Genomic DNA, 14,242 nt, shown 5'->3' with positions numbered 1-14,242 from the left:
TAAAATATATTTAAACTTAGACTTCTAAAAAGTTTATTTCAAAATACACCACTAATTTTACAAATTATAATAAAAAATCAAATACAATTTAGAACTTATGACTTATTAAACTTATAGTGCACAAACTCAAGTCTATTCCACACACACACACACATATATATAAATCCCAGAAATCTTCATCGATTTAAGATATATCAATAGATTGTTTTTATTGTAAGTAGAATGTTGCCAAGAAAATAGTGGAGAGAGATGGAATAGATAATAAATTATAATTAGTTTATTGATTGCATTGATGTAAATATGAATTTTAAAAATCGCTATATTGCCTTGGCATGAAGTACTCATGCTATAATTCTTAAAAACATAAATAAATAAAAATAAAACTATTCTTTCTTCAAGATAGAAATGCTCATAAAATTTGTAAAAAAAAAAAAAAAAAAAGGAAGAAGATAGAAAATGCTCATAAAAAGGTATGATAAACTCAGCAAAAAGAATCTTCTTTTGGAAGAAAGAATCTCTAATCTAGAAAGATTTTTGTGTCGTTGATATTTATCCACAACGCAGATGGTAATGGGTTAGTTGCTAAATAAAATGTACCATGACATCTATATTCGATTAAAAAGTCACGAATTTGAATTTTCACATCTATATATTGTACTAAACTGAATGCCTCGTATCCACATGAGTGTTGGTGGGCACAGAACTTTGTGTGAATGTCTTTAAAATTATTCATGAAAAAGAAAATGGACCAAATAGTACAATTGGCTAAAGTTATTGAAATGAATGGTAAATAAATGCTTTTATCACTCAAAGCGACAAACATAGCAATTCACATGATCATATTTATAAATATAGTAATAGAATTATGCTTTTGCAAATATAATAATTTTTTAAAATATTTTTGCTGCCTTTTTAGACGTTTGTAAGTAATTTCTTTTTGCCCTTTTATATCAGGTATTTGTGTTTATCAATCATATATATATATATCACTCATAGATTACTAACGATACTATTCTATTAGTTAAAACTTTTTTTTAGTTGCAAATTTAAAATGTTGTTACTATATTTGCAACCCGTGAAACGAACAAACATATTTTTTTTGCTTTTGACAGCAACCATTAGAATTGGAACTTTGATGAATAATTTACTCCAACTAATGTTTATTAATTGAACTATTTCCACAAAAGAAGAAAAATAAGGTTTCCAGTGCGTACTCAACCAATAACAAAATCAAGAATTTGGGATAATTTATTAGTTAAAAATTTGTACTAAAACAAGGGGTGGGCGTGTAAATAAGAAACATAGAGGGGATGATGAAGTGGAAAATCAGAAAATGTGGGACCCACAAACGACAATATTTTAGTACAATTTTGCGTTTATATGATTACTCATTATTTTCCTCTCTAAATTGAGCAAACAGATTCTGTGGTAAAAGGCATGGCCATCATTTTGTGATACTTTTTCTACTATTAAGGTTTCAGTTTCAGAGCCTTTTTTTTTTTATTTATCTTTTTCCTTTTCTTTAACTCTGAGGCATTAAGGTTTCAATCCTCAAACTTTGCCCTTTTTAATAATACTCCCAGTCTCCCATGGAATGAAAATTCTCTCTCTCTCTCTCTCTCTCTCTCTCTCTCTCTCTCTCTCTCTCTCTCTCTCTCTCTCTCTCTCTCTCGTAATGATTTTAATGGGAACAGCTGCCACACACAGCACCATAGATCCTAATAGGGCCTTGAAAGCACGTGGTGGGCCCAAGCCCATTGGATTTTTTGGCCCATTGCCTCCTTTTAGCCCATCAGTGGGTCCCACTCTAACTTGGTCTGTTTGGTTTTCGGTCGACTAGTTAGTTTCGCACCTAGTGGGGTCTCCAATAGAATTATTTTAAATTTTAAACTACAGAAAGTATAAATGAAATAAATAAATAGATAAAAAGCCTATTTCTTTTCCCTCAATATTAAATTGGTATAATTTGTGGCGCAGAAGAAGACACCCCCAATGGGTAGGGGAAGTTGTAAAATATTGGTGGGGCTTGGTGGGCCCACATTTGTCCCCCATCCTTGTTGTAATAAATGAAGATAATGGGGTAAGAATTTATAATATTAAAAAATTGGGGGGGGGGGGGCGGCTAGAACAATTTTTTAAGCAAAATATATTTCTTACTAATATTTTTTTTTCTGTTTCCAAAATTTCAAAAATATTAATAAAAGTATTATTTGCTATTTTTTATTTATAGCGTGTTGTCTATAAAAAAGGGACATAGAGTGCATAATAAAGATCGAAAAATAAAAACATAACAAGAATAACTTTCAATATTTTATAAAATGACAAAATCATTTGTATAGATCTTGTTGGTCTACATATATTATGTTTGTCCATTTTCCTTCAACGTGGACTATATCAAGCCACATTCAAAATCTATGAACATAAAAAACTTTTAAAATTTTGGGACTATATAAATAGATACAAAAGAAATAAAGTTAAGTTTAAACCAAAAACATACCCAAAACATTTGAGGGCTATTTCGCCATCCAAGTTGTCCAAGCTCCAAGGTCGATTGCTCCCCCAACTTTCCCGTACATTACAAATGGTCAAAGTCATTCTCAATTCACTCAATTAATCATTTATGTAAATGAACTAGTTAAGTGTATCTAATCTATTCCTGGAAAGAATAACAATAAGAAGTTTTTAAAAAATAAAAAATAACAAATAATTCTAAAGCATATTTTAATTAATTATCCTAAATTAATAGATTCAATTACTATTAACTCATGTTTGCGTCGGTATTAATACCCACTAAAATTGTATAATAAATCCTTGAATTTTCAATTTTGTATCTAATGAATTCTTAAACTTTCTATTTTATATTTATATCTAATTGAAAAGGTAGGATTTTATTAAAGATAAAAATTCAATTTGTTTAATACATTAGTAATTTTAAATAAAATATCAAATAGGTCAATAATTAGACACAAAATTGAAAATTCAAAAAATCTAATAAAAAAAACATTACACTTCTTAAGAAATCTTTTAGACACCTAAAAATTTACACTATTTAAAATTTATACCTATTAGAGATAAAGCTAAAAGTTCTTGTAATTTAACAAAATGAATAATTAAAAATAAATTTAATGCCATAACTAGGCCTGACATGATACATTCTCATGACACTTTTCTTTTTGGAATATAATTTTTCTTTAACGACTGCGACCAATTACCTTCCGCCAAATTTAAATTTTTTTTTCACGTTTCATGAATTCCCTGCTGGTCTCCCAATGCACTTGCAAGCAGAAGAGAGTTTTAAAACGACTAAAATTTCTTTTAAGATGTGGTAATGTAGTAAAAATATGGTGGTTTAATCGACTTAATTTCTCCCATTCATTTTCATGCATTGTTCTCTGCCATTGCCTTATCCAAGCCATTCAACTTCCGATACCGACAGAAAGCACACTTCGACCTCCCGTTGAATCAAAATTCCATCTCGTGGGAAAATAGTTCAGCTTCTCCCAAAAGAAAGGATAGAAACCTATAACAATACAAACTCATGGCACCGTCCAGCACACCGTGAAACCAGTAAAATGATTCGAGATCCCGCCTTCAACAGTCAGTAAAACCGTACAGGAACCTTTTGATACTTGGGATTTGGATTACATGGAGAAGGGGGGAGAGGAGTGGAAGGAGTTGATCCACCCAATTAGGTAGTCAATTCTCCAAAGAGGTAACTGATATTCACTTCCCCGTGAAGTCACACAGCCACTTGACGTGGCAGGTGCTACTTGATCGGAGTGAAACGAAGTTCCTCGGGCCAGCATCCATCTAATCTCCACATGTAATAGTAGTAGTAACCAAGCCTACAATGAAAGACTGGAAACTCCCCAACTTTAAACTAAAATCTAAGGAACAGTAATAAAATACTCAGTAAAAAATCGAAGTAATTTCAAATTGATTCACATATAACCTTGTGAAGACAGGATTTAGGAACTCCATCAATCTCAACTTTTAGGTTTAGAGAGCCAAAAAACTAGATTTTTTTACTCTTCGCTGTAGTAGAGGAAGGAACAAAATATTCAACAGCTGGAGGGAAGATCACCCTACCAGATTGACAGACATTTACATATTTCCTGTCAAATAATCGTTGCCAATATACAACTTGCCGCGAAAACAATCACGTGAGCTAAACATCACACCTGCACACAATAAATGGGACGAGTAGAACAAATGAGCGAGCAATCACAGAAGATTGAGGAACAATTTCAAGGTCAACTCCAATCTATACGTTTTATGAATAGCCACTTCTGAGAATAAGATTCTTCGACCCACAATTCTTCAAGCCCAAAAAACCAGGTCCTCTCTTGAACTCAAACAAAAACAAAAAAACAAAAATAAAACCCCTCTTCTCTCTCTGTTTGCTGGGGTGGGGGGTTAAAAGAAAGGGGCATATAGATATGGGTATTCATGATTCAATTAAAAAGGAGCTGTAAAAGGAAGGATAACGATCCTCGAACAAAAAATATACACACAATTATCCTTACCTGGAGGTAATATGATTCCCATTCCATTGGGGCATAAATCTTCATCAGGCTGCTCATTCAAGGCCGGACACGAATCTCTCACGACATCATGGCTATACGTCCACAGACCTCACAAGGTAAATCCTAGTCCTTTGCTCAAAGGCTGCCACCACCAATCTAGGCACTCACATCATTTCATTCACTAAATTTTACATTCCAAAAGTCCTGTTATATAGATCGCTTGAGCTGGGCATGCGAAACTTTGAATCCTCATAACCAGCATAATATTTGTTAAATCCAAGCCTATCATTTCTTAATATATCTGCCACACCAATATTGGTTCCACCTTGAACCTCATTCCAACCATCCCAGTGGCCATGTGACATGAGCCCATTCCTAGAATGTTGGAGAGACAGCTGTGCAAAATTAGATAGATTGTTGACCGGTGATTGATCTACAAGCCTTGAAGAAATGCCATAGGAATCCCCAAGATGAGAGAATCCATCTCCAACATCAGAGTATCTCTGTTGAGGATTTAAAGACCTTTGCATCAGTAACTGAAGACTTGCTTCATTATCAAAGGTACCTAATGAAGGAGAAAACGGAGTCCTAATGTCTAGACCAGTGTTGTTGAGACCTATCTGACGCCTTCCTTTACCAACTGCCAAAATAGCAGGATCCATAAACTCAATATCGCCAGTGCTAACAGTATTTCCAGTTTGATTTGCCTGATATGAGTTTCTCAGTAAGGAAGAAGCATCAAGCAGATGATTTCCTGAGTCAAAAGGTAAAAATTTAACCCAAGTAGTTTTAATAGGGAACAAAGAATACAGGTTTCCTTAAGAGAACTTTGCTAAACAGAGGAAAACACATACCAAGGGAGTCAGAAACTTGATCTACTCTGTCGTGAGAAGAGAAACCTGGAGGTGGCACCCGGCTTGGAACAGAAAACCCAGGTGGGGCTGAGATTTGAGCCCTCGAACCTGCTACAAAAGAAGAGTATGTAACTAAGTTTCTATCCTAAACACAAAAAACAGCTGATTCTAAAAGAGAACTTCAGAGTGCGCATACGAAAAAAAGTTCAGGGGCAATTTATTTGAACTCCAACAGATAAATAAATGAATCAACAGAGGCAAGATAGACTTCATTTTAACCCCAGAAGAATCCATTCGTAGAAAAAAATAATATAAAAAAAGTAAAACATAATGATTTTGGTTCTGATGTTTCTTCATCCCGAGAAAGAGCACTACGAGGATATTTCCCAAACCAACACTGCCCATTACATGTAAAAAAAATACGCCAAGAAAAAAATATACTAGGACAATGGAGAGTTAAAACAGTTGGAAAACGCTAAGATTAGGTAAAAGTTAACAACAAAAATGCAAGAATACGTTGAAATTTATCAAAAATATGGGCACTCACCAGAGAGCTTATTTGAGGAATTAAGGGAATGATTGCTTGGATGATTTACTGATCCATCATAGTTATTAGAATAGAACCCACCACTATTATGAAACTTGTCCATGTGGACATTTCCATTTTCAGAGAAATCACGCCTCAAAGACTGATTCCTCTGCATCTGTCCAATGATATCAAGAGAAGGTTGTATCCTAAAATCTTGACCTATAGAATCTTCCTGCCTGGCAAAAGAGAATCTCGACTGATTGTTAGTTTGCACCTTCCTGGAACTTGGAGATTGTTTATCAGTTTCACCCAAAATCTTGGCCAGATTCTGAGAAGTCAACGAGTTATCCCACATATTGAAGTCCATAGACAATATATTTGAGATTATGCTATTTTCACCATTATCTACAAAACTGTTGCCATTGGCATTCAGTGTGTCACCGGACAATCTTCCCACGTGCCTTCCTCTTCCTTCGTTGTGATATAAAAATGAGTTCCCATGAGGCATATCATTAGCAGCAGAAGAGCAGATAGCATTCTCCATGTTGCTATTGATAGCAGTTGAATTGTTAGAAGCTCGGAAATGTGAATTATCATTGAATTGTTTCTCAACAAAAAGCGAATCACCATTTAAATTAGCAGGATCATTGGCTACAAACTGTCTTAAACTATGCACAGACTGCCCAGACGTATTGACTCCATTCTCAGGCTGACCACTAAATGCAGGGGGAATGTTAGATGATTGTAGAGATGCATTGTCATTAAATTGTTTATCAGCAAATGACAAATCTGTAGCTAAACTGGTTGCCGCCCCATTGACAGCATCAGGCCACAAAGGATGTGAGGTAGAGCTATTTAAAGTATGAAATGTAGAAGCCCAGCCAGGCAGCCGTGTTGAAGGGCTCACAATCTCTGGATCCTTAAGCCTCTGACTATTAAAAGATATCACATCCTCTTCCAACTCAGTTGTAGTTACTATCTCTCTTTGGAAATCCGATCTCCAATCACGCTCTTCTCTAGAAAAAGACGTGCCATTAATAACATCATCACCTTTCCAAGCAGCTGTAGAGGTTAAAGGTACTCTAGACTTCCCAGAAAAGTGCTCTTGTAAGCTGTGGCAATCCCTCGAAGCATTAATCAAATCATGATCAGCAACTGAGGAATTTGTCTGTTGACTGGATTGACCGTCTATAACATCTCTATCAATGCTCATTGTTGGCATATCAGACCTCAGGTTTTGTATGAGCCCATCATCAGAAGTAACTCCTGCATCAGGACTAGAACTGCAAGAATCCCCAATATGATGAGTAGAAGTAGAAATGCTGGGTGTCGTAGCCATTGCTTTCTGACTGTCTTTTGCAGCTGGCATACCAGCTACTTGACAACCCAAAGATACAGAAGTAGGCATCTCCTCAGGTGAACCATGTCTGTCTGTTGTAAAAGATTGACAATCCATGCTAACAAGAGGTTTCATAGATTTTAAGGATTCTTGATGACCTTTGGTATTATTAGAAGTGTGATTCTCACTAGATGAGGGTCTCTTTCCTGCTTCACTATGTACTGTAGGAACAGAAGCAATACCTGCGACTGCAGAAGAAAATCCTAATACAATGTTACCAGCATCCGACTTCTTTGGATGCCCATTTTGACTTGGTAAACTTGTCGCTGGTGCTTGAAAATTTGAGCCACGAGTTCCCCTGGCACAAATAAGAACGTGTGTTTAATGACCTCTTAGACAAAAACAGAGATCAGAACTTTAAAACACGTGCAAACATAAACATTCATGTACCATGAGGCAGCTGCAGGGAGAGTAATTGACTTATCTGAGCTTCCATTTGGTGGGGAACCTCTAACAATACTACAAGTATTCTGTTTAACAAAATGAATCAAGCATATAAGCATAAAATTCTTCTATTTTTTGGACACAAAACTGTGTGTATAGCATGAGCAAACCACTATTATCAACAGAAAGAAAGAAAATAACGAAAAATAAGATCACAGTCGTCACAAAATTTTCAAAAATCCATCCCTCTGAATAACAATCAAGATTACGGAGATTCCTTGTTACAAGAATATGCCATAGTTTGTTACCCCAAGAATGTTCAATAAATTAAAGAGAATAAATAACTTAATCTATTGACCTCTGACGCACTTAGGAGATGTTAATGTATTGATAGTAAATACAGAACGCTTAATTTTCAAACACATATTTATAATCCCAACGTAAACTAATACCTAACTGACAAAACAAATTATTGCTGTATGTCATATATGAAAGAAACATCAACAGTTTCCTTAACTATAGGAGTTTAGGATGTCTTACACTTGAAGTGTTCTTAACAATGGGTTTTCCATTTGAAGAATTGTTATTGCAGTAATCATCCATTGGTGGTGGCAACACACTCCCTGAACGCCGTTGCATATTGTTTGAAGCACCAGTAATTTGTTGCACTCTACTCCTTTAATACCACTATGTAAGTTAATTAATCATCCAACCAAAACATGACGTCTCCAAGCAGAGCAGCAAATAGAAAGATAGCAAAATCCAAATATAACAATAAACACGAATTATCAGCTAGTTGTTGGGTGGGATTATTTGGTTGGAAAGGGAAAATAACCAAAAATAAGGATAAGGCAAACATTGATGAGACTGCTTGTCCAAGAGTTCAAATCCTAACCAATTATTGGTATAAAAATGTTACATCTCTAAATGATGAACTTCCTTCGGGAGTACTGATGCTGATTTCTTATTCATGATATTTTTCTGAAGTTTGGAGGACACCATATCCTCTAAGCTTATTTTATTTCTCGCTGTTTATCAATAAGATATTTCTTCCCTATTATAAAAAGAATAACAATAATAACCATTCCAGAATTAAACGTTAGTTTATTTGTCATTTTGAATAATCTTTAGTCCAGACCATGTTCGTGGTAGATATAGGGATATGTATAGCATCCATAGCCTATTTCTTAAGGCTTGATGACCTCACTTCACTTAGTTCCAAATTCAAAGCAGAAATTTCAAAATCTACAATTGAACTAGTGTCCGTCTACTTATAGAAAAAAGTAGAGAACTACGGAAAAAAATTAAGAGCAAACCATCATTATCCCATGTCCATTCCACACTATATCATATTCAAATATCATATCTTTTACACGACCCTCAGGGATATCTTATAGGGCTCAACATCAATTAGCTTTTTGAAGAATAAATAAATAAATAATCAAACATGCCAAACTCGAATCAAAATGTGTAATGAATCTCAATCTAAACAACTTTTGGAGAAATTCAGCATCAAAGGCACAACAGAAATATTAAATACAAAATAATTAACACACCTTGTGTACGCTGAAATTATTTCATCTTTTGTGAAACTATCTTCTTGAGAACCAACCTCGTGTAAATACAAACAGTCAGGGTTGGTGCAAGGCTGAAACATGAGTTTATTACATTATGATAATAGAAATAACGTAAAACTTTTAGTTCAATTATTAAAACAAGAGAAACAAATTATAAAATCCATACCACATTCCTCAACCAAGCGTGACAGTACTTTGTAGTTCCAAAGCATGCCCTAAATTGAGGAACCCAGAGGGAGCAAATTAAGAAGTTTTCACCAATACATTGCTCGGACATTCAAAATGGTCTCTAGTATTATAAACTTGAATATACACTAACCTTAAAGGTTTGCCCTCCAGGACAAACTGATGTACGTTTTGGATACATCGAACAGCTTCCTCCTCTTTTGAGTATGTAATATATCTAACCAAAAAAAAATTACAAGAAAATAAATATTTTTCATTCAAATAAAAACAGAATAAATAAATATACTTGTTTACATATATTATACACATCTAAGTAGAAAATGGAATAAGAATTACGTCAATGCCTCAATTCAAACTAAACTAATCAGCCCTTCACATAGAAACGAGATTCACGGAAATAAAAAGTTCCAAAGAGGAACTTACCATGCAATGAAATGTATTCAAGTTAAATAATCCATGTAATGACTAAAATAGTTTTCTTCAAGAAAAAAGATAAAAGTCACATGTCATAAGAACATTTGAACTTACACACTACACGTATTATTTGGAAATTGTTGAATGACTCCTGTCGCCGTCCGTGACATAGACACTTTTAGAACCTTGCCATACTGACCAAAATATTCTCTTCGCTGAAGAAGCTGCACATGGGATGATAATAGGGCATTAATTACCGGTCAGAACCAAAAGTAATCAAATCTACTTAGGAACCAATAGTTTGAGAAAGAGAAAATCAGAATATACATCTTCATCTGCCAGATTGAGAGGCAACCCAACAATATATACAAGATTCCGTTGTATCACGCGTACACTGCTAAGTTGCTTTCGTCCTTCAGATGATTTGGCTTTTGCTTTTTGTGACTTAACCTTCTTTTCCACGCTGATTTCAGCAACCAATCTGCTAAGAGAATTTAGACAAATCTATTTAAAAGTTAAAAGTTGCAGATGGAAGGATTGTGGCTAATGTGCCACTGACAAAGTAATGTCAAACAACCCAACACTTACCGATACAACTTAACATTCTAACACTTAGTCAGACACTTTTGTAAACGAAAACCAATAAAATTTACAAACAAAGACCAGTATTAAGTAAAACATAAAATTATGCCCAAACCATCTTACATCGAACCTTACAGAAACCCTCCCCAGTTAGTGTCAATAATAAACAGAGAATAACAAAAAGCTCACCCTTGCCAGACACTATACCCCAAAAACTTGTCAGGCACTTAACTAGACTACTAGAGTGTTTATCTGTATTTCTTTCCTATAGGAAAATGAAAATTTCATTGACAAACAGGGACCTAGAGAAGGGGAAATTAGATACAGTATCTCCCATAGCAGAGGGGATTTATATGAAGCCCCGAGTTAATTTAAAGAATAGAAAAACAAACTAAAGGAAAACTGACCTTTCACAGCTTGATGCCATGCCAACAATCTTTTCCTTGTCATATACAGCACGACATGCAGGACATCGACCCTCAGTGTCATCCTTCTCAGCCATGTCCATGATATGATGCCAGCACCAAACACAGATCTGCCAGTGGTGTAGCCATCAGTATAAGATTCAGTTCCACTCTTAAAGTGAAAGGATGGAGATATATCCATAACTAACAACTTGAGATTTTTGTTCCCACCAGTAACATACATAAAACTCGTGAAGAAATCAGCATATTTTTTAAGATAAGTTTACTGCTTTAGATTTTATTTCCTTTTTTTACCCAATGCTTCATGATCGTGTTCAAATCACTAAGAAATTTTTTTGTAGTTATAGCTTTTTTTGTTGTTGTTGATTATGTCAAATTGGAAGGCTCTTATTTTCTAAGTAGTTCAATTCTGAAAGGGAGTTTCTCCTCCCACAGCTTTCTCCTCCCACAGCTCTTCTGAATAGAAAAAAAAGCAAAATATAATATCAGAGTTTCCCGATTCTCAAAAAATGTGATATCTGTGTTCCAAATATCAAACTCGACATCTAAAGTAGGAAATATAAGTCTTCCTCAAAGAGATTCAATAAAGATGCCCGGTCAATTCCCCAAAAAGTAGGCTTGTTGAAAGATCAGGAAAACATCAAGAAACATTTTTAAAAGTCATATTAAAACTAAAATGTGGAACCAGAGAAACCAGAAGTCCCAAACAGTTAAATGGAAAGTAGGAAGACAGTCCCAAACAAATAATTAAATCACCATATTTGTGTAATCTATCATATATTTTCCTCTCAGACTAATCTCTATCATAATTTCTTTTTCTTTTTCTTTTTCTTTTCATTTTCATGAGAAAGTTACCACCAACTTGGACAGTTAAGATAACAAAAGTTATTACTTAACTGCAGATTTAAAAGAGAGAAGACGAAAATAACCTAATTCTGCATTCCCAAAACGGTGCTAAAGGCTCTTAAACTAATTTAGAACTCTTGCCTCCCTTCATCATACTTAAAGCAATAATCTAAATCCATATAATATATTTTCAATAGAACTTGTAAATATTGAATAAAGAGATCATCTCTTCAATTGCTGAGCTACGTATATGGTATGTTTCAGACCTCATATCCACATTTGCAAGGCTTCAATTGCTGATCAGTAAGATCCATCTCTTCCGCACAGAGTGGACAAGTCTTTTCTCCTCCGTCACTCATGGTTGTCTAAGCACAAAAATAAAGCAGAACTAATTATAAAAGCAAAGAAGAAAATGTACCAAAGAATGGAACAAAAGCAATTCAACGTGCATATACATACTAGGGAGATATCAGTTATCTGACTCGTCCTGATTGTGCACAGGACAAAGCTTACGTTTATTTTCCCAGGAAACTAGAAAAGGCTATCAATCTTCACCAAAGCGCGGAGACAAATTACGAGTCATTTATATGAGTAGGTTCACTTAAGAATAATTACCAAATGACGAGAACAAAAAAAAAATCATGACACAGACATCCAACTCCCATCTTCTATATCCTCTTTTTCCAAAAGCATCAAAAGAAACAACCAAAAAATAACAAGAAGAATGTGATACTAGAGCTTGCTAATTCATTCAATGAGACATGCAATCATGTTCCTACACAATACTTATAACCACAGCCCACATCTAATGCCAACACTTCATCACTTAAAATACGAGAACATTTTTTTATACAGACAAAATAAACCCCAAAACCGCCCATTGACTGAAACGAGCACGATATATCGATGAAAGCTAATGGCAATCTACTGTGTTAGTGCTAAATGTCCATTTTCAACGAAGAGTACAGACAAACTAGAAATACCAGAATTCTAGATCGAAATATTTTGTAAAATAAAAACGTAACCAGAAATTAGCTAAGACTCACCAAGTAATCGTGAAGGAAAAAGGGCGAATCGAAGACCTAATTAAATTCATTAACATGCAACAATACAAAAATCGAAGGGCATATGCATATTGATGAGAATCAAAGAGTATATATCGCCGTAAATTAGATGAATTAAATATATATATATATATATATATATATATAGCTGCAGCAATTTCAGAATGAAACGATGAAATAAAATTAGGGATCTTGAAGATTTGATAAACAAAAATAAAGATTGAAAGAGACATAAAGATCAGATTGCAGGATTATGGCTTCAGATTAGAGCTCGCGGTCATACAGTTGAGAGATCGGCAATAGGCAGGCAATGAATCTGTGAGGTTGAGATTGTCCGAGAAGCGCACGATAACGAAAACGCGAACAGAGAGAGAAGAACAATAAGAGGACCCTTTAAGGAGAGAGAAGCTCTCGGCTTTGGATGGCTTTTTTAGCCGCTGTCTTCACTATGCGTCGCTGTCAAATTAATATTTTTAATTTTCTAATAATACCCTTCAATGTTGCCCTAATTACAAGAATGGCTCTGCTCCACCCTTCCCCACCGGCACCGCCGCTGTGGTTTTACTTTTTCCCGGCCATGGATCAATTGTACGGATGCGGAAGTGAAAATTATTCCAAAATTTATTTATAATTTCAAAAATATCTACTAAGTTTTGTAATTTATAATTTTGTATCTACTGGGTAACATTTGAAGAAGTCTATAATAGATTTATGAATTTGAAGTTTGGGACACAATATTAACAAATTTAAATATATATTAAATATAATTTTAAAAGTTATTTGATGAAATAATCATCTTATTACATTTGATTTTTTTAAGGGGTTGTGAGATTTGAATTTATTCTACCTATTTTGGCCAATGAGTCAACCTGTAATTCATTATAAAATTATAAACATATTAATGTATAAATTCATATCTTAATTTGGAATTTAAACTTTTAAAATAATGTAAACTTTTTTCATATTTTGAAAAATATTTCCTTATTATCTCTTTCATATTTCTTAAAAACATGTTTGGATTATTAGTCAAATTTATAAAACAAAAATTATATTTTTATAATTTAATTTTAGAGTTTTTGAAATTTTTGGTTTAAATTTTAAAAATGGTATTGAAAAAATATATAACAGAATAAAGATCACGTACAAGTAAGACATGAACTTCATTTTTCAAAACGTAAAATATAAAATGTTTGTTACCGAACTGGATGTAAATTATAATAAACTCTCAAGTTTCATCTTCGTATTTGTAATTTCAAATTATTTATTGGTATTATTGAATACGTTGTTAAAATATCTTTCAAATATTATGTGTGTGAGCATATTGATTTCTTTTTTTTTTATGTATGTATACCGAGTTAACTTAGTAATAATTAACATATATCTCCAATCAATAGGCTGCGAGTTCGATATCTCACTCCCACACGTTGTACTATAAATACAAAAAAATTAAAAATAC

General features: G+C 33.9%; 1 protein-coding gene across 8 annotated transcripts; it reads right to left on the bottom strand.

The window, feature by feature from the left end:
• Positions 1-3,906: 3,906 nt before the first annotated feature.
• LOC111015505 (uncharacterized) lies at positions 3,907-13,227 on the bottom strand. Of its 8 annotated transcripts, none has more exons than XM_088120700.1 (15): positions 13,070-13,227; positions 11,989-12,087; positions 10,859-10,986; positions 10,197-10,350; positions 9,984-10,093; positions 9,589-9,672; positions 9,436-9,484; positions 9,249-9,340; positions 8,233-8,368; positions 7,699-7,778; positions 5,928-7,606; positions 5,381-5,491; positions 4,527-5,280; positions 4,271-4,345; positions 3,907-4,181 (listed from the first exon to the last, which is right to left on the bottom strand). In XM_088120700.1, exons 2-13 carry the CDS (start codon positions 12,079-12,081, stop codon positions 4,715-4,717), a joined length of 3,282 nt encoding a protein of 1,093 aa, XP_087976826.1. In that variant the 5' UTR covers positions 12,082-12,087; positions 13,070-13,227; the 3' UTR covers positions 3,907-4,181; positions 4,271-4,345; positions 4,527-4,714. The 8 variants fall into 8 exon arrangements, with proteins under 8 accessions (XP_087976826.1, XP_022146244.1, XP_022146241.1 ...); XM_022290552.2 differs by lacking the exon at positions 4,271-4,345 and adding an exon at positions 12,182-12,271 and having other exon boundaries at positions 13,070-13,216; XM_022290549.2 differs by lacking the exon at positions 4,271-4,345.
• Between the last annotated feature and the right edge of the window lie 1,015 nt (positions 13,228-14,242).

Source organism: Momordica charantia (assembly GCF_013281855.1).
Source record: "Momordica charantia cultivar OHB3-1 chromosome 2 unlocalized genomic scaffold, Mcharantia_2.0 BLBB01000002.1, whole genome shotgun sequence".
NCBI classification, from domain to species: domain Eukaryota; kingdom Viridiplantae; phylum Streptophyta; class Magnoliopsida; order Cucurbitales; family Cucurbitaceae; genus Momordica; species Momordica charantia.
Note: the sequence above shows the minus strand (reverse complement) of the source record. Positions and strands in the feature narration are given on the sequence as shown.